This window comes from Gallinula chloropus, assembly GCF_964237585.1.
Source record: "Gallinula chloropus genome assembly, chromosome: 2".
In the NCBI taxonomy this organism is placed as follows: domain Eukaryota; kingdom Metazoa; phylum Chordata; class Aves; order Gruiformes; family Rallidae; genus Gallinula; species Gallinula chloropus.
In genome coordinates, this window is record NC_140086.1 from 76,320,438 (window position 1) to 76,346,412 (window position 25,975).

The window sequence follows — 25,975 nt, forward strand, 5'->3', positions numbered from 1 at the left end:
GAGAAAATAGCAGCAATTCTGACGTAAATAAGTTTTAGTTCAGGTGACTTCTTTCCCTTTGCCTTGGCTCCTTTTTATAGAAAAGAAATGACAATTGTTTTGTCCTATTAGACATCTTGTCATTTTAGGTTAGGAACTATCTGGATTCTTATGCATTATGCATTTGCAGTGCATTGGGTTTGTGATTTCATTTTAGTTTTCTAGTTATTACAGTAACACAAACAGCTAATTATAAATGAGAGATTATTTTCAAAAATATAGTTTCAGCCATGCAAGGCAAAACAACTCCTCAACATGAGAAGCCCCAGAAATGGGCCCTATCTAATAAATTATGAGCATTTCATATAAATGTAGTTAATGTTTAGGAGAAAAAAAGGATAACTTTTGTTGAGTCTCTCTCTAACAAATATGTTTACACACTGTTTAAAATTAATAAGTGCAACTAAATGCAAAAAATACTGACTCACCATCTTAAGGCATTCCAATAACTACAATGCCTCCCTTTTCAGAACCAGTACACTGTGTAGTCATAAAGAAACTCTTATCTAGAGCAGAGTATGATTTTTTTTCTCTATGCTATTTTCTTTTGGACAGGATCTATATCATCAGTCATATGACTGTGTCTGTGTGATGTTTGCCTCTGTTCCGGATTTCAAGGAATTTTACACAGAATCTGATGTAAATAAGGAAGGCTTGGAATGTCTCAGGCTGCTAAATGAGATCATTGCTGACTTCGATGATGTATGTACTTCTAACAACAATCAACATATGGTTTCAATCTTAATAACCCAGGGTATGCAACAGTAAGCAAATATACTTGAAAGAGAGTGGAAGAGCTGTCAGAAAAGAACTTTTGTGGGCCTAGTCACGTGGAAATTGCTTACAGGGAGTATCAAAGGAAAAAGAAAATTATTTGGGGTATATCAGATATTGATCTGATATCACATTCAATTACTTTTGATTAGCTGTAATGAGAATCCTTTGTGTGTATCTGATAGAGAAATTTCTGCCCTTGAGCTGCAATTCATGAGGCAGTCATGCTCCATGCCATATGTTAACTACAGTTTTGAAATACTAGTGCCTAAAGCCAGGTATGTAAATCTGTGTCCCCTAAAACAATACAGCTTTGTGTTATACCTGATCTGTGTATTATACAGAGTTGATACATGAGCAACAGAAAGGATTGTATGAGTTTAAATACTCCGTTTTCTGAAGTCCCAAGCAAATACAGATTATGACTGCAGATGGATCATGAACATGCAGCTGTGAAGGTCTCACTGAGAACATTATTTGTCTTAAAGGAAGTTATGAAGTAAGGAAGGTACTGGAGAAAGGCATAATGTCATGACTCAGAGAGCACAGTCTGGATTTGTGGATCTGCATCTATAGAGGGTATTTTAGCAGCAAACCCCTTTAGAGAGCATTTGAATGTCCAAAGCAACCTGGGATACGAACTATAATCCGTGGATTTTAGTCCCATTGGCATGGACTGTCCTATTGACATGAAAAAGATGCTTACTCTCAGAAAGCTGCTCAGCTGGTGACTCAGTTCCAGTATCAAATGAGTGCAAAGTCTACTGACTTTAAGAGCTGCATGTATGATAAGGTGGAATTTATTCTCATTACTATAAATTTAGTCCCCTTATAATAAAAGGTATTTAGCAGACAGAAATTACCTTTCCTTGGAGGCTGTAACTATTGTTTTATCCATCCTTAAGTCCTTCAAACTGTATATATTTGTGAAGCCATGTGAGGTCTATTAAGAGACTGCTGTAAGAACTGATGTTCTGAATGCTGTTAGAGTGACAATGCTGTTGGAGTAACAAGGCTGCTGATCTGAATAACAAACAACCCTCCTTGTTTTACAGTTATTGTCAAAGCCAAAGTTCAGTGGAGTTGAAAAGATAAAGACCATTGGAAGCACTTACATGGCAGCAACGGGATTGAGTGCTACACCCAACCAAGAACAGTGTCAGGTACAGAAAAGGTTCCTGCTTAATAAAAAACGTGTTTGAGTGAAGGCTATCATTCTGTTCATTAAACTGAAGGCTATGCATAATTTTGTGGTCTAGTTTTTTTCTTACTAATTTAGATTATATTATATGGGACAAGTGTGTACTTTAGTAGTCTGTGAATAACTGTTCTTCACATTGTGCTTTGAAAATGGCATCTCTGTATTTGCTAAGTCTAAAACAGGCCTTCCACTCTAAATACAATGCAGTATTTTATTCCTACCCGCTGCTGCAGAATGGGATTGATAGAGTACATAAAAGACTGCAAGGATGAGTATTTTCCATTGTAAGCTGGGAGGGATGAGTAGCCATACAAACCATACACTTAAAGAACCCTCAGGCTCAGCATGGAGAGCATATTGCTTTGTTTCTGGTTTACTTAATAGGGTAGGATTGGGAACTGGAGTCAGTAGAAATGAAGTTCAGAGAAGCAATTCATAACTTTAAAGCAAAAACCTTGCTTTTGCCATGATCTTTAGAGTACTATGGGTTAGCGACAGAGAAACAGCAATTACGAATCAACACATTCTCTGCTAAGGATTAACATGCTCTTGCCAAACTTATGTTCCCTCTACACAGAAGCAATTAACGCCTGAACTAGAGACCCTAAGGATCCTGAGGACAAAAAAAAAAAGGATGACTTTAAATTAGCTCTGACATTTGATGCAGGGAGGTGAAGGGGATGAAGGAAATGCAGAACTGTAGACTGGAGATGAGAAGACTCAGAGGAGCTTTTGTCACAGCTAAAACTGGCATGTGCACAGGAAGAAATTTGTTGCTTGAGTTATTTTCACAAACCGTGAATCAAGAGATCCAATTTTTAATGTTCTGCTGGTGACTTAATACACATTTTCAAAAGAAACCCACCAAAACTCAGCAGCCTTCAATCCAGACACCCAGAGATCCACAGATACTGCAGTATCTAGTGTGGTGGTGACCAACTGCTAGGCATAATGCTGGGACAGCCCCCAGCTTAAAACAAGCACCCAAGGAAGACTAAGTCCTTAAAGATGGGCTCTGAATACATTAACTGAACAGAAAACCATCTGTCTTAGCTAGGAGTTAACTTCAAAGGAAACAGGCTTCATTCATCTAAACAGCTGCTCTGGCAAGCACCATCACTGTCCCACCTAGGCTGATGCATCTACTCTATGAATCATCTCCTGAAAGTTGTCATCTGTCTATCTCTTCTGTCACTGTATCTCAAGAAATGTGGAAGGTTCAGTCATTTCTCCTAACGATCAGTGAGTCCATCTCTTATGAAATCATCCTCTTGTCAGGGGTCCTATCCTGTGCTGCAGAAGCCTGAAAATCAATTTTCTCCTCAGCCTGAGGGGACTCAAACCAGTACTTAAAAATCAGGCTACACTGTTATATATCAGGAGACGCGTAGGTCTATAGCCTTTATAAGTAGTATAAGCTCTGAGCTAGTAAATTAGGGAGAAAGAGATAGGTTGCCTTCTTCCTCTCTTCCTCTTATATTTTATTAGATGTCCTCAGAAGTCCTTGCTTATCATCGAGATGAGAGAAGCGGAGGAACTCAAAATTGTGAATTTCACTGGAGCTAATGCAGTAACTAGGGTGCTGAGCTGTGCTACAGTGCGAGGGGGGAGTCTCTGTGGGGCTGTCCACATGCATTATTTATTATTACAGGGCATAAAATGGAAGCAGACGCTTAGAGCAAGTTAATGAGCAAATCCTGGGCACATATAGATATTGATTGCCTGTGGGATTTGGTAGCAGCTAATCGGTTATTCAACAATCAAAATTAGACATGTTTTGGATCGATCATCTCTAGACTGCCTGACTGTGGTAAATAAAATGCATCCTGATCTACTGGCCACTGTTTGATCTTATTGATGGTGGACAGGGAACCTTGTTCTACATTACTTTTCCTCTGCTGGCTGCTGGCATAAGGAAATCCCTAAGGGTTTAAGTGCTTTCAAGAGTTCACCGTATTTGGTTGTATTCTCACAGCAACTAAGGCTAAGGAAAATTACCTTATTCTGTTTGTTTGGCTGTTTAAATTCAGGAACCTGAACGACAGTATATGCACATAGGAACCATGGTGGAGTTTGCATTTGCCTTGGTGGCGAAACTGGATGTCATAAACAAGCATTCCTTCAATGACTTCAAGTTACGAGTAGGTATGTATCATGGGATTTTTATGAGAGTATCATGGGGGAGGGGGAGAATTTAGTGTGAAGTACCAGCTGACTGAAGTGTCAGGAGGACTGACCAAAAGGGACATGAAAAGAAATAGCACCAGCTTCACCCAGTTTAAAGGCAGCCTACATGGTACTGCCTGTTAACCACTGATGTGGTGCAAAGGAGTGTTTGAAGGCAAGACTCAGAAATGGGTGGCATTGCCAAGTAAAGAATGGTTGAAAAATGCATTCCTGTGGCTCTGAATGGTTTTATAGTAACTGTAATAAATGGTTTTGGAGGACAAGAGATAGAGAAGGCCAGTGAGGCAGGAGTTGGAAATATTTTAGATGTACCAAACTCAAGCAAGCATACAAAAATGCACCCTTCCCTTCCCAGTGTTAGACAAAGGAGGCTATTTTTCTTCTTTGCTATTGGGTGGCTATTGACAAGGAAGAGCAAAGATAACTAGTTTGTATTTGAAAGTGTTTTCCCTTATATTATCCCTGCTAATTTCTTCTAGTTGCAGATGAGGGTATTCTAAAAAAAAGAAATAGGTGGCTGCAGTAATATATGGAAAGCATGATGAAATAAATTAATTCAGAGCTGGTCAAGCACCATATGTTCCAAAACGTCTAGTTCCTGATAGCAATACACAGCAGTTTTAGAATGCAATATGTAACTTGGAAAGTGTGAAATGAAAGCAGTAAATAAATATTGGAAACTCATCAATCCTGTAAACATGTCAGAAGTATTCGATTTCCAACATTTACTCTCCTGTTTTGTCTTTTCCTTGCTGTGCCACGGCCTGTCCCTTTGGGCTGCTCCTCTGGTTTATTTCACAGTGCCACCCACTGGCAAAACTTGCTGGCTTCTGCCTTGAAACACTCGGGGGTTCCTGAGACCGCTCCCTTGCCCACGTGTTTTGTCTTCCTCGCTAGAGTTAAAAAATGACAGAGGAAATCTAACGTATGCTTCCTTCCCAAAGTGTTACAGAAGTTGATGGGGTTAAACCCCCCTTGTAGAGATACCATACTTCTGTAGGGAATAGAAGTTCTCTTCTGGCCATGGACGGCACATGCCACGTACATGCTCATATACCAGTGGCATCAGTACAGATGGGTGCTGCTGAGTGCCAGGGTTACACCTGCAAACTTACAAAAGTAATACCAAATCCTTTAAAGTGGGGATCGTGAAGGAAACTTTCTAGGGTGTCAAAAAAAAAAATCCTACTTGCTATTTTTAAAGTGTTTGGTGTAGGTTCCAGTGAAGTCAGACTCCTGTGCTTCAGGAAATGAGGAGTGATTAAATATACAGTGGGACACAGGTCACAAACTGGCACTTTTGACACCTTAACTCAATATAGGTGCCACTGAGATCTTCACTTCCCATCTTCATTTCTCCATGATCCTCCCATGACCATAGCAATTAGAGCCACAGAAACCTTTGAACATCTACTCCCGATATAATCCCCACTGTAAGGTTTTAAACCAAATCTGCCATTTGTAAAAGCCTTCCTCAGCCAGCTTCTAACTCCAGAACTGCTGCAACTCACAAGAGGTCTCAGCTTTCAACCTTCATTTTCTGTGAGCGCCTGAAATACTAGTTGTGCCTTAGGGGGTACACAGCCTCCCCTGATGTTGTTAGGAGGGGGAGAGGGGAACTTAAATTATATTTAGACAAGCTCAAATACGCTTTTGTGGCATGTTTTGCACGGGTAGTTGGTTTTTTTTTTCCCCAACAAAATAGAGGCTGACGTTGCTTTCCATATAGCTTCATGGTTAGAACATTTGTCTGTGTCGTCGTCGGTGAATTGGGTTCCTGCTTTTGGCTGAGGCCGCTCAAGTGTGGAGCTCCCTGCTCCCTGGAGAATACTATGAGCCCAGGCTGTAGGATACTTGGGCATGAGATATTCTCTGAATAGTATTTGCCTTTTCATGGTATAATTAAATGTCACTTTTGATATGAGAGAAAAAGGCAGATGGTATCACCCTTTGTCAGAGCATTCACTTGGACTGACAGTACTACTCATCCAGCCTTGCCCCACAAACATTCACATCTGTCATGAGAAGGAGACCCATGGTGGCAGGAGTGACGCAGAGCAGCACATCCCAGAATGCGTGGGTGGCCAAAACACATTCCTAAGAAATATGGGTCCTCCTTGAAGAAGAACACATCTGAAGCTGGGTCTCCAGCCCCTGAAGTGTAACTCAAACCGTCAGCAGTGGCAGTTCAGTAAGGAGGTTAAAAAAATAAAGTCCCATCCTGACCACTGTATTTTGTAGGCAATTCCAACCGCACTGCCTTAATCTCTGGACTGTGGCAGAGTGTGTGCCACACACACCTCTTCAGTAGTCCCTACTAGCCGGCTTGGGCTACTCAGCAGATGGCTTTTGTGGATTCAAGTCCCAGGTGCATAATGTTTTCTACATTTGGATGTCATGAAGCAGACAGACACACCCGTGGCTTGGTTGTCACTGCAGAGTTGTGCATTTAGCCCAAGCACTTTGACAAATATTTATCGGGTTCTACCTGGTACCTCTTAGGGTTTGCATATTTTCCTGATTTTCTAAACATAACTGTTATAGTCACTTTTTCCAGGGTTTCCAAGTGGGCATATAGCTTCGTTGCTAGCCCATGCTGCCATGTTGGATATGATACACACCAAGTGATCAGCTCAGAGGTGCCTCCCCGTTCTACAATCACACTTTCTTTCTGCTGCACAGACACATCCCCAGTGATGGTTTCTGATAGGGAATGAACAGAAGACAGTTTTGATCCACTCATGTGAAGATAATTTTAGAAATCTGAACTACTCACTTGTCTGTGGGTTTATTTCCCACCAGGCTTAACCTGGCTTTCCTGCTCACTGGTATGTATAGTTACAGGTCCAGTTTATTTGTTCCGGGTTAATAACAGTGCTCCTGATTTTGCTTCCCGGTTTCCTTCCCTACTAGGAGAGCACAACTCCTTCACTTTACAAATGTACCCCAAGATACAGACTGACTGCAAGATAAAAAACTGCCCAGAGTCTATTGAGGGCCTGCACCATGTTTTTCTCCACTCTTAGAGTGTGTGTTTTAGAGCTAGCAATGTGTTATTCTTAATCCATGCTTAATCTGATTACCTGAATACACACATTTATACTGCAGTTATTTAGCACCATTCTATGGGCAACTCAGTCTTCAGAAGAAGGCTTTAAACCCTTCCAGCTCATTCATGTTAGTTTATTCTACATTAAAGAAGCAAAGAGTACTATAAAAGTAATTTGATTTGGCCATCAACTATTGCAAGGAGGAGTAGTCATTTTCGCTACAAGTAGAAGTGAAAAGAAATTCTTGTATATCTGTTTTCCCAGAAGCTGTTGGTGTCCCACAGTGTGTTCCTCATGCTGTCTGTTAAAAGCAGTAGCAAGTTATTAGGCTACTAATGGTTGAAAACACCAAATCTACTCAGGATGGGAAGGAGCTGTAAAACTAAAATTAGATTAACTAACTTTTGGCATTAATTTTTATAACTAACCTTCTGCTTTAAATGGTTGATAAAAACAGTTGTGAACAGACTAGTGGTTGCTGTATTCACTATTCAGCACAGGCCAGATACCATGTTCATTGACATATGTTACCAGGTTGCTCTGTGTTTTCTTGTTTCGTGGATCTTCTTTATTAATGTTAAGTTCTGATGTTTTCCAGGTATCAATCATGGACCTGTAATAGCTGGAGTGATTGGAGCTCAAAAACCACAATATGATATCTGGGGCAACACAGTAAATGTGGCCAGCAGGATGGACAGCACTGGTGTCTTAGATAAAATACAGGCAAGTCTTCGTTTGGCCTAGTATTTATCTTCATGCTTTGAGTTTCATGCTTAAAAAGCATTTTATCTATCTATCTATCTATCTATCTATCTATCTATCTATCTATATTTATATTACTCTTCGTTTGGCCTAGTATTTATCTTCATGCTTTGAGTTTCATGCTTAAAAAGCATTTTATCTATCTATCTATCTATCTATCTATCTATCTATCTATCTATCTATCTATATTTATATTACTCTTCGTTTGGCCTAGTATTTATCTTCATGCTTTGAGTTTCATGCTTAAAAAGCATTTTATCTATCTATCTATCTATCTATCTATCTATCTATCTATCTATATTTATATTACACTAAACAGGTGTGTGTTTTAAAGTTAAGGATGCCTACAGAAAAAAAAATAACAGCTGCATTTGTACATTTCAAAAGAATTAGACATTGGGAAGGAAAGTAAAGAATTAAAAGAAAATAATAGGGAATATGGGAGGAGAGTCAAAGCTTTGTCTGGACCCTACAGAGGAATACAGTTGAGGAAGTCATGGGTCGCCTGGAATGCATCCCTAGACCAACAAGATTTGAGGGAAATCGCATTTTCATTCTGCGAATTTCTAAACTCATAAAATACGAGCTACCTTATCTCTGGATGGCATTCCTGATATTGATTATTTCTAAATAAGAGGAAATCACCATAACTGCCATACATCAAGTTAAATCCATAAAGCAATCATGAAACTTCCCTTTTAATAAATCATGCTGATGAATAGTCTCTATTGATTGTTGTCTGCATAGATTATAGATAGACCTGTGTAGAAAAGACCTTAAACTTTCTAACTTCCCAGTGATTCTGTATTCGGGAGTCGCATTTTGAGTGTCTGACTAGCACGTTGAGATCGCAGCGTGCACGCCACATCTATGATTGAAACTATTCAGAACTCAATTATGGAGAAGCAGAGTTACCAAATGTTGGTCAAAACTGCAAACAGAAGGCATGTCAAAGCAATGACATCCACAAACAGTCGCTTGCTTCACAAACAGTCGAGACAACTGGTGCTGTTGAACAACCTCTGTCCTAGTGGGCTGTTGGCTAAAGGGGCAGAAGTGCCTCACGTTTGGTTCGCAGCCAGTTGTGTGAAGAACTGCCAAGGGCGGCTCTCACAGGCTACAGCAATAGCTTAGTATCACGTCATTCACACAGCCTTAGGATTTGGAAAAAGATGGGGAAGCTTGGGTCTGCTGAAGTGAGAACCAGCTCCTGAAGTTGAGAAAAATGTTGTATGAGGAAGAGAGTCGCCCCAGGCACCATTTGTGTACCTCCGAGCCCAGGTGTGGAAATGGTTATACCCAACTCGATACTTGACGTGATTAGAATGGGCATCCAGCAACAGAATCTTGGAAAGCTCAGGTGCTCAGACCCCACTTGAGACCCTCAAAGGCCTTATAAGCATTATAGCAAAGACCTTATAATTGCTCAGAACATACGTTTGCTTCACACCCTAGAAGAAGATTCTGCTTTGCTCTGTTATCAACACTGGCTGTGTCACTGTGTCGTTGCAGGTTACAGAGGAGACGAACAATGTGCTGCAGACACTGGGCTACATGAGCACTTGCAGAGGAATAATAAATGTAAAAGGAAAAGGAGAACTTAAGACATACTTTGTCCATACTGAAATGACAAGATCCCTTTCACAAGGGAACGTGGCATCTTGAAGAATGCTTGTGCGTGTCATCAGTACCATATTTTCAGGAAAGTATCACGCACTTTTTAACTACATTTTGGCCCTTAACATGCGTGCTATTTTCTGGTATGTGGCACTTATTTTAATCTGGCTGCAGAATAGTCCCATGAGCCATCATTTTGCACCTTGATATTCCTATGTTCAAGGACAGTCGTGATGTACGCTAGAGGACTGGAAGATTGTACTGCAACTTGCACTGTTACTCAAAACCAAGAAAAGAAGGAATAGGAATTAAAAGGAGATAAATCATCCTGAAAGGACTAATAAGAGATGTTAGTGACAAATGGGGGGAAAAAAGGCAATAAAGCTAGGGGTGCATACTATTTTCTGATGCATGGTGTTTTCTGGAAAATACAGTCGCTCCCCAATAGCATCCACTAATCTGGTATTAAAGTACACAGTATTTGTAAATAAGTTTACTCTGTCCACACATGATTTGGATGTGATCACCAGTTGCATCTCATAGCCAGGGACACGTTGGGTGGCTTGCTGGCATTCTTTCTGAAGAGAGAACTAACAATGCTGGAATAGTTTTGTACAAACGTGTCAGATGTTTTGAAGCTATTGTCTTTTGTAAGGTTAATTCATTAAAAGTTTCTATGTACTTTGTCTTACTGTTGCTGTCTCTTAGTTTTGCTTCCTTCCATGGCTTCTGTCACTCCAAACCTGAGCGTCCTCTGCTGCTGCTGCTGCTGCCGCTGCTGCTGCTGCCACCGCCGCTGCTGTTGCTGCTTTTTATCCAGCGGGTAGATGTTGAGGCAGGCTATGGCCAGTTATCTCCAAGAGCCTTGGCCAGTAATATCTGTTAGGCTTGCTATTGCCTTTCAGAAATTGGGTGATCTCTATTGTCTTCAGTCTTGGCTGGCACCCTAGGCGCTCTGCAGTCATTTACTCCCTAGGTGATAACAGAAGACTGACCTCAAACCCAGAAACACAAGCAAACTGGGGGACACTGGAGACAGTAGTAGTGCAGCTACTTCACAACGGGCCTGCAATGCTTACACAGTAACTAGGAGAAGGTGCACCAGAGAAGAAATGTTTTGTTTGGTTTGCACTTTAACAACTTCTTTTGCCCTTGCATGCCTTTCACTTAACCTTTGCAATGCCAGTTTTAATGGGATATTTAAAGGACTTTATCAAGACGTGTGTATGAGCAGAAGATACAAAAAATACTATTGGGTGGATATTTGAGATTGATTTAAATCCCATTTAATTCAAACATATCGCAGTCACAGAGTTCCACAGATGAGCCAAGTGAAAGCAGGTAATTGTACTATCTATGCTCCTTTGAAGCATACGTAGTAAAGATTAATTTTTGCTTTCCTATCACCAGTACTTGAAATTAACATACTCTTTTACTCATAACGGCCTAATAAGAGCAAAATTATTAAAATACTACTTGAAAAATACCATTTAGTTACAAGATCTTTTTCTGACTGATCCCATATGAATACGGAAGGCAACTTGACGCACTGTTAGCTCTGGCATGTTACTGACATGTAAACAGCATTCAGACTTCTCATTCATGAAACACATATCTACATTTTTATTGTGTTGGTGTCCTTTCAGAAGGAGTTCTCAAAATTGTGGGTCAAAAATAAATGGCATCAGGCCACAGTCTTACTGAGTGTGGCACAGTTTTCTCAGAGCAGCTGTCTGCCCGCTAGCAAATTGGAATGTCAGTAGCTTTCAAATGCCTACATTTGCAGAAAAACAGACCATCTGAGTTTTGATCCCGTTAGTCTAAAAGCAAAATGCAAGTTATTCCAGTTATGTCCAACATAACACACCTGATGTCTGACCCAGAGCTGGAGACTTTTTATCAGTAACTCTCAAGATAGGCGGTCAGTGTAATAGAAAAGTTATTAAAAAGGTTTTGTTGCCTTTAGGATTTCTTCCTTTTTAACTGATAAGATAAATATTTTCCAATGGAATGAAAGACTTGCCAGATAGCTCACACAGCAGCAGAAACAATCTCCTAGTCATTGCCTAAATCACTGAACTACGCTTAAGACTTCTCCTAATTCCCTCCTCTACACTTCCTACGAAGATGTCCTAGGAACAATTAAAAAAGAAAAAAAGAAAGATAAAATCTCTTAGACTTTGAATGTGCTCTGGACCCTCAAAATCATTCTAGTATTATTACAGGTCAAAGCAATCATTTATTGCTATGAATGAAAACCCTTTATGTAAAGATGATTGTATTGTACTGTTGTATCTCTGTGCAGCTTTCAGGTATCACCTGTACATTCAGGATTTTGCTTTTTGTTTGTATTCTTGCACAATTTATGCATCAGTAGCAAAACTTGTACCTAACTCAACAGCCTTGTTTCCTTGATTTTTATACAAGCTAAACAATATTACATTTCTGTAAGCCATGATATATTAAAACATTTGGAGGGCCATGAGCTAACTGGCCCAATGAAATAAAAACAAAAATACTTACATGCCCTCCACGAGCATGTTGAAAATGCCCTTGTTTGGAGAACTCATGTTTCTCTGGTGTTCTTCTCTCATTTTGTAGTTCTATTCAGGTTCCTGCAGCCAAATCCTGCTAAGGAAAGTGGGCAAAATATGATTATACATGCAGTATGATGCCCAGACAGAGAAAGATGCAGACACCCTCTCTCCAGTTACTATTGTTATCTTTCTAATGCTTAGAAGCTATCCAATAAATATTTTTTGTCTTCCAATGCATTTTACATCTACTGCTAATGCTGGTTTGTTTTTCCCCTCTAGATTTGCCCAGAGTCCTTGTATCCTCTTTCTTCCTCTCCTGCAGCAATTTCATCTGCCTCCATAACTGGATATCGCACGGCTCCTGTAACCTGAAAAGCTCTATGATAACCGTACAAGCAGGTGGTTGGCAGGCCACATGTTCTATATCACAGTGAGGCTCAAGTTCTACAGCTTCCATGTTGGTGCTGTAGCTCGTAGGTCACAACAAACCACAAAGAGCACGACTTCCAAAACGTGTTGCACAGCATGAGGCAGCAGCCAGACGATCCATGTAAGAGTGATCCACTGTGGTCCAGGAAAATGAAGCCCAAACAGGAACATCCTGACAGATTTCTTTGTCAAAGTCAATGCTTTGCTCCAGTTTATGGAGGGCTACCAAGGGACAGGAAGAAAGACTAGACTTGCAGATATTTTTGTGAACTGCAAAAGTAGTTGGGATTACCTGTAAATTACTGATATTTAGCTGCTGTTTCTAAAGAGAGAGATTAGCATCAGAACTGCGCTGTGTGAAAAGCATTTTTCATTCTTTTTATACTATTCTGTGGTTCCTCTATTTGTTAAAAAAAAGTCTACATACCTTCCCTTCTCCCACTGAGGCACAGGTAGGAGTTCAACCTGTTGGTTTCTAAAGTGACAGCTGTGCACACCTGAAGGTACAGATGTGGAAAGTGTCCCGTTTTGCTCTCAGAACCTGCTATCAGGACAAATAATCAACTGTGCTGTCAGCATGCTTTATATAACAGCAGATTTACTGTTAAAGGCAAGGATTGCCTTGTCCTTTCATACATTGTTTTCCTTTTGGTTTTACTTCTTTATGAAGACAGTTTTTCAGATAGCAGATTCTCCTTCAGTTGACCTAGATAATACCCATCAACACTGTTTACAGGTGGACCCCAAACAATTTTAAGACTAGGCCTTGTTACGTTTTGTTTTGGGTTTTTTTAATCTAAAACAGTGGAGTGATTACAGGGAGGAATCAATGAAGAACGAGATGTATGTGCCTGAAAAGAAACATGGAATTAAGAGACTACCTTTGTCCCTTTAAGTACTTCAAATTTGTGTGAATTCCTCAAAAGTGGTGTATAAATCAATTGCAGCTGGTTCATCCTTAGGTTTGCTACATACTCACTTTAAACATTTTGAGATTTAGGGGCAGGGATTATTCAGGTCACTGTATTTTTTAATATGTCAAAATGCAAGTTGAGAATATTTTAAACCTGATGGCAGCTATGAAGATATAAACCCCATTACACTGTAGGGTGCCACCGTTCGAAACGAAGATTCTGCTAAGAATTGCCTGAAGTTTTTTGATGCGCTATTTTAAAAATATATTTGTAGCCATCGAGATGCTCTTCATGAAACTCACAGAATCACAGAACGTTAGGAGTTGGGAGGGACCATGAAAGACCATCTAGTCCACCCCCCCTGCCAGAGCAGGATCACCTAGACTGAATCGCACAGGAACACATCCAGGCGGGTGTTGAATGTCTCCAGGGAAGGACAAGACTCTGGGCAGTCTTTAATGGGGAAAAATGCACATGAAGTACTTTGGAAGATTTATATGCCTGGATGTTTTCATTCCAAAACAGGGTTACACATAACACCTGTTACAAAAGTAATGTCACCTCATGTATAAAATTGAGCATTAATCTACTTGCTGAGAGAGTGACTGAACAGAATATTCATCTCACTCGGTGAGTTGGAATATCCTTTTAGCAGGTATCAGTCAGCATACAAATAATAATTGCAAATTATCTCCGTTATCGTTTCATAACTGTTTTAAAATTATTAAAAATAATGACAATTATTCAGAAAGCTTCATTCCCCCATTAGGCAGCTGGAATTGTATTCACAAGCCTCCCAGGAAATGTTTGGAATCTGCAGACTGAGCCTAAGCCACAGTCCCTGTGTAGAGGCTTAATTGAAATGACAGGTATATTCAAGGTAAAGCAAAAATTTTCCTGAGTAGATCATAAACAGCAACAACAAAAATACCTCCTGAAGATTGCAAAAGGTGTGCTGACATCTGCAGGTGACATACAGCTGTCTCCATCTCCTTCAGAAAACCTCCAAAGAGCTGTCCTGTTTGAGATGGGTGGTCTGTCACTAATCCAGGGTCTGGAAGAAACAAGGACTTGTGTGAAACTGCTGGCCTGAACCAAAGCTGTGGTAGTGGAAGAGGGACTGTGCTTTTGAGCTGTTTTTTATTTAACTTGTTTTGCAAGGGCCATTGAATGCAGTGTTTGTTGGCAAAGGCCGTCTCTCCTTCGTGGATCAGCCAAGGGTTAGGAACACATGGCAGTCATATATGTTGAGGTCAAACTGCAATGACAGGAGATGATTTGATAAACCTTAATTTGACAGCAGGCTGGCCATCTCCACTCTCAGTTACACCAGTTAGAAACTGGTATGACACCTTGTAGGAAGCACATGGCTACTGTGGGTTTTCCTGCATATCAGTGACCTGTCCGGTTATGTGTCGTCTGTCCTCTTGTGTCCACCCTGTCTCCATCCTTCTGTCGTCATCTACACACACACAGACACACACACACAACCTACTGCCACACACAGACCCCTACACACCCCGTTACCATTTGCTTCACAAATTTTCTTGTACATAATCTAGCTGGGTATTTCAAAACAGTCACCCTGCCCCAGAGACACCTTTATAGCTATAAAAGTACATATCAACATATTCAAAATTCAGGAAACGTGGTGGTGGTGACCCGAGGGGCATATTGCTACTCCCTAAAGAGGCTGGCAATTGAACTTCTCCTGTGTAAGACACCAAATTCAAAGCAACTTTTAACACTTTGGGCTCTGAACTCAGCTGTAGTTCAGTAGATAGTTTTGGCCATATAGATTAAAACTGCACCATCGCCCTCACAATTGTTTACATGTTCATATTTAAGTTACTAAGGAAACTGACTGACCTCCTGTGCTACTCCATAACAGGAACTGGGCTCCACAGGAGCATGGCAGTGGCATATGATTGATGTCTGGCTGTAACTGGCACAAACCCCCCCCGGGGATTCATATCCTGCTTCTGGGGAGTCTGCAAAAGGTGCCTGGGAAGAAAAAGCCTTTACAGGGTTCAGATCATTCTAAAGGGATTTATGTGTTCATTGGAAGGAAAAATGAACTGAGAAAGAAACGTTTTAAATGATTTCAAATGAGGCATTTAGGACAAATCTGTTACAAGCCTCCAGCACTATTTTTTACAATCTCTTACTGCATCCAGATAGTGCAATTCAATTAATGCTATCTTAAATGTTAATCAAAATGAGCTACATGTGAACAGTAGAAAGAAGACCAGAGAGAAGCCTTTCAGATCTCACTTCAGAGCTCTTGCCTAGCTTAGTTTGTATTTCTGGCGAACGGTTTCCTGCGCCTCTATTTATAGCCACAGCTTCAGCTGAGCTGCTCTTTATAAATGGGTTTGCTATCTCTTGGTGCTCGGACTAAACTACAAAAAAGCACTTGCACAGAGGCAAACGTATATCTGCGTGGGAAGCTGATGTAAAGCAGCTGCTGGATTTTCAGTTCCACTGCTTGCTTATGCTGTGCTAATTTGGCCCATGCTACAGAAAGACGAGGATCCTAATTGGTAGAGGGACGCTATTAGATAAGCAGATGGAAATTGTCAAGAATGATTAAACAAAAAAAAAGCAAAAAACACCCACCTGGGTCTGTGGAATATAAATACCTCCACCCTGCACTTGCAAAGAATCAAGAGGCAACATTATTTGGTGTGTTACTGGTGGGAGAGTGGCAGCTACATAGCAGGGGTGGGATTTTCCTCAACAGTTGACCTTAATTACTGCATGGGTCCAAGATGCCCCAAAGAATGGGCTGTGAAGATCTCTGGTACCCTGAATGTTGGGGTGCTTTTTAAATAAATCTTGGGTATTCAGCAAAAATAAGATGTTTGGAAGGGCACTGTTGTGAAAGTGCTTGCCAAAACACAACAATGATAACAATATTGTTGGTAACAGCGGTACTACTAACACAAATAGGAATAATAACACTGTACCTATGGCACCATTACTGTGGTTGCTGAAAGGGCAGGTAATACCGACCAAGGTCGTCGGAGATCCCCAGGCAGCACAGTGAGAAGTGGGACGGGCAGCGTTAAGCGTGTGGGTGAAAGCAGGGTAACCGGAGTGAATCCTGGAACTGGGAATGAGGTGCTTTAGAGACACACAGCTGGGACACGCTTGCTCCCAATGCCGCCGGAGTGCGTGTTGGTGGGCAAGAGAGGTTTCCAACTGCGTCACCTAGAACGGTGAAATGCCTCCTTAAAACCTGCGCCAGAGTGGGCGAGGAGGCGCTGGCCAAAGACACCCCAAGCTCCTCATGACCTGGGGCCCTCATTCTGCTGGAACCACCACGCCGGGCCAACCTCTCCACCTAGAAGAGGCTGCTTCTGGCGCCAGCGGAGCACTCGGTCAGTCTGTGCTCCTTCCCCCCGCTCCCGGCGCCGGCAGCCCGTTCCGCAGCGCTACGGGCCACCCTGCCCGCCTCGGTCCCCCCTGCCCGCCTCGGTCCCGCCGCTCGGGCCGCCGGGCGAGCTGCGGGCTGCGGCAGAGCGTTGCCCGGTAACGGCGGCCGCCGGCAGCATGGCCTCACCCGACCCGCCGGAGCCCCCGGTCGCTCCGGGGCCTCCGGACGCGGGAGGGGTAGAGGAGGCGCTCGGTATCGCGGCGGGAAGGGGGCAGCGGCCTCCCCTTTCTGCCCTCTCCGCCTTCAGCTACATCCCGGCCAGACGTGAAGAGCCTCCGCAGCTCAGCTATTTCTACCGGAAGGCCAAGGTGAGGTCGGGGAGCGGGAGAGCCGGGTGAGAGCACAGCCGGGCTGGAGAGACGAGCCTTCCCCGGGGCTTTCTGCACAGCGTAAGGCCGTTGTGCTCGGCCCCTGGGCAAGGGCACGGCCCCCAGGTGATGGACCTGGTCAGGCGGGTGCCTAAACCAGCCCCGTCGGTGTTTCAAGAGACATGCCGCAAGTTAAGGCGTCCGGTGCCGAAACAGCAGGTTTTATCTTCAGCGGCCTGAGCCAGGTGTTTCTACCTGCAGCTGGGAAATGAAGATAACATCCTTTCATTGGATGGCAAGAGAAGGCAGAGACGTGGCTTTCCAAGGATGGGAAGCACCATCCACAGTGGTGTCACTGCAATGCGAGGCAGCTTTAGAGGGAGCAGTAGGAAAGGCATCCATTGCTGCTAGGCTGGGATGTGTTGGCTGTGTTTTCTCTGGCAATGCGTGCTTTTTAGTAAGAAACCTCCCCATTTTCAGCTGAGGGAAAAGCTTTTCAATGTGCATCACACAAATCGTCTGTATGCTGGGCTTGAGTAAAGAAAATCAATAGAGCTACTCAAAACAGTAACATCACTGTACGCCCTGATAACCGAACGCTTCTGAAGGTGTTACACAAGCACTTAACATGTAGCAAGTAACTCAAGCAGGCTTGCTGGGAGCCGCCTCACCCCTATACCCCTGTACTGTCCTGTATCGCTTTCCCCCCTCATTCTCTCAGCCTTCGTATTTAAAATCAGAAATGAAAAGAGTCTTGCACCTTCAGCCTCAGCAGGGCCATCTTTCCTGGGTAGAAAACCTTTCTCTGACTGAAAAGAACCATAAGACACTGAACTTAAAAGCTTCCCTGCCCCTCCCACCCCCAAATTAGCCTTAAAAAGTTCTGAAATGTCTATTATAGCAATGTAATGTAGCAGCATTATGCCAGCATATATTTATTTACAGCAAGAAACAGACCCCCCTGAACCCCCTCCCCACCCAAAAGGCAGGCCGCTGAATGCGGACAGCATTGGGGCAGCGATGGCGGGTGACTTGTGAGGGTGTGCAGGCAGCGTGGCCCTGGGGTCTGGGCAGGGCACAGGCCGCAGCTCTGGGCAGTAAATGAGCAGCAGTGGCTAGGTGTCCCTCCTAAATGGTGGGTAGGTTTATCATTTTGGGCTCCTTTGTGTAGATCTTGCCATTACCGTGGGAAGGTGCTCTGAGGCAAAGGTGAGTGGGCATGGTTGGTGCCATGTTTACCTGGGCCACAAAGATGATCAGAGGGCTGGAGCACCTCCCCTGCAAAGAGTGGCTGAGGGAGCTGGGCTTGTGCAGCCTGGAGAAGAGAAGGCTGCAGGAGAGACCTCATTGCAGCCTTCCAGTACCTGAAGGGAGCATACAAACAGGAGGGGATTCAACTTTTTAAAAGGGTAGATAATGGCAGGACAAGGGGGCATGGAGTAAAGCTAAAGGAGGAAAGGTTTAGATTAGATATTAAGGGGAAGTTTTTTATAGTGAGAGTGGTGAGGTGCTGGAACAGGCTGCCCAGAGAGGTGGTGGATGCTCCATCCCTGGAGGTGTTCAAGGCCAGGTTGGATGGAGTCCTGAGCAACCTTGTGTAGATCTAGACCTGGAGGTTGGTGTCCCTGCCTGTGGCAGGGGTTGGAACTGTATGATCCTTGGGATCCCTTCCAACGCAGACCATTCTATGATTCTGTGGTAGGGAAAGCACAAGAAGAGCCAGGCTGGGGCAGGTCAGAGGGCTGCCAGAGCATGGTCTACCCAGTCAGCACAGAATTAGCAACCGTATGGTAGTGCTTTTGCTTAAAGTCTGCTGTCACACTCCAGGTGACCTGTCTTATGGGAAGTCCTGCTCCAGCAGCATGGAACAAAATGTGGTAACAGCTGTTCAATGGGTTTCTTCACAGCGCAGGCCTTGGACACAAGGCAGGAAGCAGATTCCACCCATTCTTCTGCACAATTAAGAAAGTAGACGGTTTAATTTTTTTTTTAATTATTATTTTTACAAGAAATTAATTCATTTTTTCAGCTTAAATACCTAAAACCAACTGTGTGTCAGAGACTGAAGCAGAGAGAAGTAGAGGAAGATGTGCTCAGCACACAGCCAGAACCCAGGAATTCCTGCCTTTTAATCTCTTGGCTGACAGTCGCTCCCTCAATTGCTTTGCATAAGTTACTGTAGCCAGTTTGCATGGTGTTTCCTCTTCTGTGACTGGGAGAGAGCTATTACCTATTTTCTTCGTGTCTGGAATATTAATGAACGTTAGCAAAGTGCTTAGCTCTACCAGCAGTACACAGAGGATGCCCACCCTGAGTGCAAATTTATTGCCTGCTCTGCATGATTCTCTGACGGTTTAAGGAACAGCTCACCACCACCACCACCACCCAGGCAAACTAATTCAGTAGTTAACAACAAAGAGAAACAACAGCAAAAAAAGTTATTTGTATATTAAGTCTAGCACTGTTGCCTCTGTATGTCTGGCACAAGATCTTAAATTCTCTGGCACGCGGCTAGTTTTTAATACGGCAGGCTGGCTACCTATCTACATAGTCCAGAAAGAATGAGTTATCTGCTCTGACACAGGTAACACATAAAGGACAAATAATACCACAAGAAGAAAAGCAAAGGAGTGAACAAGGTTCCCGGTGGTGAGCGCAAAGTAGATGCCCACTAAGAATCTGAACAAAACGGGTAGTGTGGGGAGGAAAGGAGAAGCAAGGAAGCACAGAAGTAATGGAGGAGACAAATCAAGAGGCGTGGTTGCTCTTGAACATCCCTGAAATTCTGTAAGGCTTGATGGCTTCTTGGAATTGGAGGGATGAGTACCTTAAATATCAAACCAACTCCCCCTCTTGGCAGAACTAAGTAATGGAGATACTTTTCCAAATGAAGCCTGTGATTACAACGGTGCCTCACTGGTGCTCTTACCTACGGCTTCCTTTTAATGGAACCATTTGCCTTCTTGACCTGCCCCGACTTGACTGTTTTTGGAGGATAGCAGTAAATTGCAAGGCTAAAAATACAAGAGTTTTTCAATGACTAAGTTGGGCACTCTGTAAAAATTAGAGGTTATAAAAGCCCAACAAAATACACCATTTTTCAAATTTGTAGTCAGACACACGTAAAATCAGTGATTGATTGACATGTTTACCAGGCATTGACCTTTTAATGAAGTTCATTAACAACTGACAGCATATTTCAACTGAGATTTTGCTTTTCTTTCCTGGAAAACTTTTCTGGTTTTGAAGTTCCTTTCATTCCATTCATGAGAACTCCCTGTCTGGATTTCGTGATCGTGTTTCTTAGCAGATGAGATCTTTCATGTTGCTTATTTGGGTGCAACTGTGTCAAAAGGTATTATAAATACAGTGATATTCTGGCTTGACGTGTGCTGCATTTTGATGTGTAATGGTTACATACAATGCTTCTGGATCACAGGATTACCACTGTGGCACATTTCTGAACCCTCCTCAATTCTGCTTTAATCAGAAATTGAATGGTGATTCAATGACAGGACCTTTGTCTTGTTCATGCCAAACATGTTCTGAAACTTCCTGATTTCCTCTTACATTACAGTACCAAATCATTTGACAAATTTATGAACTTCAGAAGGAAGAGTAAAACAAATAAAGCAGATAAATTTCCAAAAGTTACAACAGATTACAGGGAAAAATTGAGTTAAAACAACATATTTCAGAGATGAGTAGACTTAAAAAAAAAGATAGCACGTGTCATATGCTGTATGATGTGACCCTCCCAAAGGAATGACCTAAACTGGCTAATGGTAGCGCAGTAATGTTACAGTTGTCATCATCTAGTGCTGTATGTACACTGTTTAAGTATTGATTTGACTACATATATTCAGTAACCTGTACAGTTAAGCACTGCTGTGAATAAGCCCTTTTTTCACCTTTTCTCAAGACAGGAGACGTTTCCACTTACGATGCCATTTTTAAAAGACCAGAGGGTTACAGCAAGTATCTTCACCGATGTGACAGAGAACATGCAAAGGGTCGTGGTCTTAACATTAATGAGGAGGTAACCCTTTGATAAATTCATAATCATCTTTGTTAAAGGTATTCTATACTTTTTGACATAACTGGAGACTGCAGGCATTGTTTTACCCTATAAAATGGACCCTACCAGTTAGCAAAGGAATTGGGAAGAGGACATCATTGTCGTCAGCCTGCAAGTTTAGCAGAAAGCATTAGCCAGTGAAGACACCTGAGTTAGCTCCTGCTCTTTGGCATCCCGTAGATTTCCAGGTGACAATCCACATGTGGATTAAAGTGTGGGGAAGGAGATACAGAGAGCAAGGCAAACCCTCTGTAACAAAGCTCCAGGGTCACCTAGCTGTCTGTGCCCCTTGAGACCTGCAGTTCGGATGGTCCTGCAGCCGTTTCTGTGATGCTTGAAAACTCTTCTCCCTGAGAGGACAGGATTCAGAGGCCCCAATGACATCACTGCCCTCTGACATCCACCCTCCCTACGCCATCATCTGCCGAGAGAGCCCGGGTCTCTGATCCTGTTGGGTTTGTTACACAAGCACGCACCAGACTGCCCTGCAGAAGCATGTCATGGGGAGCTAGTGCCAAGGGGGAGTCAATCAGAAGATCACAAACATTCCTGGAAGAGGCTGGGCAAAGCATTAGAGGCTGGCAGAATATGGGTTTGGTGTGTTTGTTCTGGGGCTGTTTAGCCTGGAGAAGAGGAGGCTGAGGGGAGACCTCATCACTCCCTACAACTACCTGAAAGGAGGTTGTAGAGTGGTGGGTGTTGATCTGTTCACCCAAGGGACAGGAGATTGGACAAGGGGGAATGGCCTCAAGCTGCACCAGGACAGGTTCAGATTAGACATTAGGAGAAAGTTCTTCGCCGAAAGGGTTGTTGGGCACTGGAACAGGCTGCCCAGGGAGTCGGTTGACTCATCAACCCTGGATGTGTTTAAAAGACAGGTAGACAAGGTGCTCAGGGATATGGTTTAGTAGCAGACAGGTACAGTCTGACTCAATAATCTCTAAGGTCTTTTCCAATCTAGTGATTCCATGATTCTGTGTAGCCTGATAGCTAAGGAAGTATGCAACCATGTTTTAAAACAGCTGTCTTGAAAACGGAAATACTGGAATATATATACATACCTATTAAAATATATGTATTTTGGCATGCAGCCCCTGAATAATACACATAACTACACACAGAAATGTTTGTGTATTTATATTTATACACACAGAGAAGTAGAGGCTGTCAGAAATCAACTGAAGTACGACCTCTGTGTGCTAACAGCCTCGAAATCTCAATGGGTTCATGGGACATAAAGAGGTGGGTAGGAATGATCTGTGACAGAGATGGAAGAAGGAAAGGAGAGACAAAATTACTGTAATTGCTGTGTAATAAAACTGTTGAGATTTTGGGACAAAGGCCACAGCTTGTGATTCCTGTGACTAGCAGCTACATATGCCCGACATTTCAAAGCTGTGATTGCCCTTCAATTCCTTCAGGCAAGGCAGGGAGCAATGGGTGTTCACAAAGGGATCCCAGCAGTGCCCTTTGCCATCACTTGCTCACGCCCAGTAACTCAACTGCACACCCATATGAGGCCAAAAGGCAGGGAAATGACTCCTCCAATTCAAAATGAGCCTTTTTATTCAAACAGAACAAAGGCACCCCCCTTTCCCCCAACACCAAGCCCAACCTCCAGGTGGGAAATCTGAGTAAAAGCAGTTTATCCCTGCAGAATTGAGGTTTCCTACTTTGTTCTGTGTCCTTTCAGTATCGACACAACTCACTCTCCTACCAGTTTGCTTACTATAAAAGCCGGAATTCCAACCAGCTCTGCGAGGTCGTGCAGGTGGGGGACTCTGCCTGCAGAGGTGTTCCTTAATCCAGCCCTTTAAGTAGCTGGGGGGGCACCTCAGACCCACAAGCTGTTAAATGTTACAGCATGATCCTCCTGCATGTGAGGACACCCAACACTGGACTCACCCCATAGCTGCGTGCAGGTCGCATACGTAACTCCTGCTTTTTAATTACCTCAGCAGCCCGCGCAGAGTTTGTGTAAGGGTTACTGGTTTAGAAAACATGGTCAATAAAAAGGCCACAATCAACATCTTTTCTAGCACAACACTGGAAGGAGACAGGCTGAATCCACTCCAGTATGCTCCTTTCCTTGAAGCGGAAAAACCCCAAATCTCTGCAAGTAAAACCCAAATCTCTGCAAGTAATCCCTTCATTTCCTGCAGAGAGCCAGGGTGCACCCAGGGAATCCAGCAGCACAGTCACAGACACCGTGTAGCCCAGCGACTGCAGCAGAGCGCCTGCACACGGCTGCCATTGCTGATCTCATGCGTTAAGGGCACTGGAATCACACGTTGGGAAGGCGTGTAGTGGGACACTTCCCAGCCAGCTGCTGGGGAAATCTGAAGTCTGCTGAGAGCCAATCCCACCCAGATGAAACTCCATGGAGCTCAGTCAGCACCGGGCTACCAGGGGTGCTGAAAACTGGGGCTTGTTTATTCAGAGGGAACACAAGCTAGCGGAATTACATACTGCGGCCCGTCATTAGCACTGCAAACCCACTGTTGTTAGCAGAGCCTTGCTGGTACAAGGATTGCCATTCCCCACCTGTTTTCAACATTCATCCACAACTGAGGTGGGGGAGGAAATGGTCTCTTTTTTTGCCTGCCACTCTCCTTGACTTGGGTTTTTGTTCTGGTGGGATTAAAAGTTGGTGTTTTGAAGAACAGCTTTTAATGGGGTAGAGGAGCCAAGAAAGAAGGGTTGGGGGGAGAGCCAGGGGATGAATGGTTATTTTGGAGTGGGCTGTTTGGTTTTTGATGTTGTTGTTGGGTTTGGGGTTTTTTTGGGATTTGGGGGTTGGTTTGGGGTTTTTTTTGGGGGGTGCAGGGGGTGTTTAAAAAAAAAAAGGGGGTTGCAGCATCTTCCCTTTGTCTCATGATTTTGTCCCTGAGTTGGGTTATGTCTCACATCTGACCACCCTGCTGTGAGACCCCTCTGATCTGAACTCCCACTTGCCTCCATGCAGGAAATGTACTGATGCGGCTCAGACTTGAGCGTGTTGTAGCAAAGTCATTTGTTTGCACCTGAAATGTGGCATGACATCCGCATTTTGATTCTCCTTGTAGATATCATTAATATCATAAGGCTAAGCAAACACACCGGGGACCCAGGCTTGCTGTGTTAGCCAGCGCGCAAACATGCCAGCAGCCTGATAAAACTGGAGACCTTTGGCTAGGGAAAGGAAAACAAACAAATCCTCTTTCCCTTCTGACTCCAGAGCTGCTCATGGCTGTAGCACAGGAAGGAACTGCAGATTGCAGATAGTGATTGCAGTCACTTAAAGTGCCGTTTGCTAAGAATGAGCTTAAAAATAACCTTTTCTTGGTCAGGTTACTTTTCCCCAAGTCCACTTCCCATCATTTCAGAGCAGTTATTTCTGTAATCTTACAGCTACAATCATATTTAGCAAAACCTTTCATTGTGCAAAAATACAACAGTATATCCTTTATGTCCTTCAGGGAAAGCTTGCATGGACTAGTGATCACTCAGGGTTTTTCTTTAGGCTTTGATTTTCTTTTTTTTCCCATGCAGCACTTTCACGGAATTGTGCAAGTACAGTAGGTGTTCCTGTAACAGGGGACACAAATCTCTCCTGTTTGTCAAATGAATCATGCAAGTCAGTACACAAGAAAAGCAAGAATGAAAATAAGATCTGTGCCGCTTTCCAGTAACGTAGCATTTAGTTTGCCAGTAATCACATGATAATTGCCTCTGTGTGTGTGTATAAAGGTTGTCAGTCAACAGCAACTCATGGCACAGTTCTGCATCTTACTGTCTTGTCATCTGTGATACATTCATGGCCTATTAATATGCATTAACAAAATAGGTCAGAGATGGAAAGTAAGAGTGCTAAATAAATATACATCCATATAGCAGGTGCTGCACAATCCTGCTATTTTGCCCCTGGCCACAGTGGTGACGGATAGCTGCCAAGTATTTGCTCTGTGACTTTGTTATAAGAAGACTTTTCTATTTTCACAGGAAATGGCAAGACCTGTTGCTGTATTGTCATCTTCAGAGTTTGGGAGACGCATAAATAAGCCCATAGAGAAGCCGATCAGAGATCATGCAAGGATTAATTGTATGCAGGCAGAATTCTACAGGAAAAATGGCATCACCTGCTTATTGGAAAAACCTTCTCCAAGCTTGGATCCGTGTTAAATCGCTTGTACCTGTCATTGCCAGCATCATTTATGTGGAAAAAACCCACCTCACATCAAAAAGCAATGTGGTGCTTTTGCCTTTTCCTCTACAATTTAGTTCAAAAGAATGATTTGGATTAAAGCAAAAAAAAAAAAAAAGAAATAGCAGCTGCACTTTTCGTCATGCTAATTCAAATGTATGTCTTCTCTTTACAGGCTCATAAAAATCTCATGAAGAGCAACACTGGAAGTGAGACCTGTTGGGTCAACAGCTGTCTCTCTGCTATTTTAGGCAGTGCTTCTACACAGTTATTCACAGACTTAACATTTAAGCAAGCTTGCCTCTCAAAGTGTTCACAGCCACTGACTTCTTAATCCTTACAGCCTTGCCAAAAAATTGCTAGGTGTTATTTCATTAGCACAACACTTAGAATGGGGACTCAACCCATTTTTTCCAAAATTGACGAGTTTACCCATAAGTGGGCAAGTGAAGAAATG

General features: G+C 42.9%; 2 protein-coding genes across 2 annotated transcripts in view; both read left to right on the top strand.

The window, feature by feature from the left end:
• The window catches only part of ADCY2 (adenylate cyclase 2), a gene marked incomplete at both ends in the record, with an annotated part of 216,402 nt that extends 206,724 nt beyond the window's left edge, over positions 1 to 9,678 (top strand). The window contains 5 exons of the mRNA XM_084279914.1: positions 595 to 741; positions 1,869 to 1,976; positions 4,045 to 4,159; positions 7,850 to 7,974; positions 9,526 to 9,678. Coding sequence (XP_084136040.1) covers positions 595 to 741; positions 1,869 to 1,976; positions 4,045 to 4,159; positions 7,850 to 7,974; positions 9,526 to 9,678 — 648 coding nt within the window. The remainder of the gene's footprint in view (positions 1 to 594; positions 742 to 1,868; positions 1,977 to 4,044; positions 4,160 to 7,849; positions 7,975 to 9,525) is intronic.
• A 7,387-nt stretch (positions 9,679 to 17,065) lies between these two features.
• Positions 17,066 to 25,496, top strand: CFAP90 (cilia and flagella associated protein 90; the record flags this gene model as incomplete). The annotated part of the gene is made up of 3 exons (XM_084260239.1): positions 17,066 to 17,257; positions 21,180 to 21,296; positions 25,317 to 25,496. 3 exons carry the CDS (start codon positions 17,066 to 17,068, stop codon positions 25,494 to 25,496), a joined length of 489 nt encoding a protein of 162 aa, XP_084116365.1.
• Positions 25,497 to 25,975: the final 479 nt, after the last annotated feature.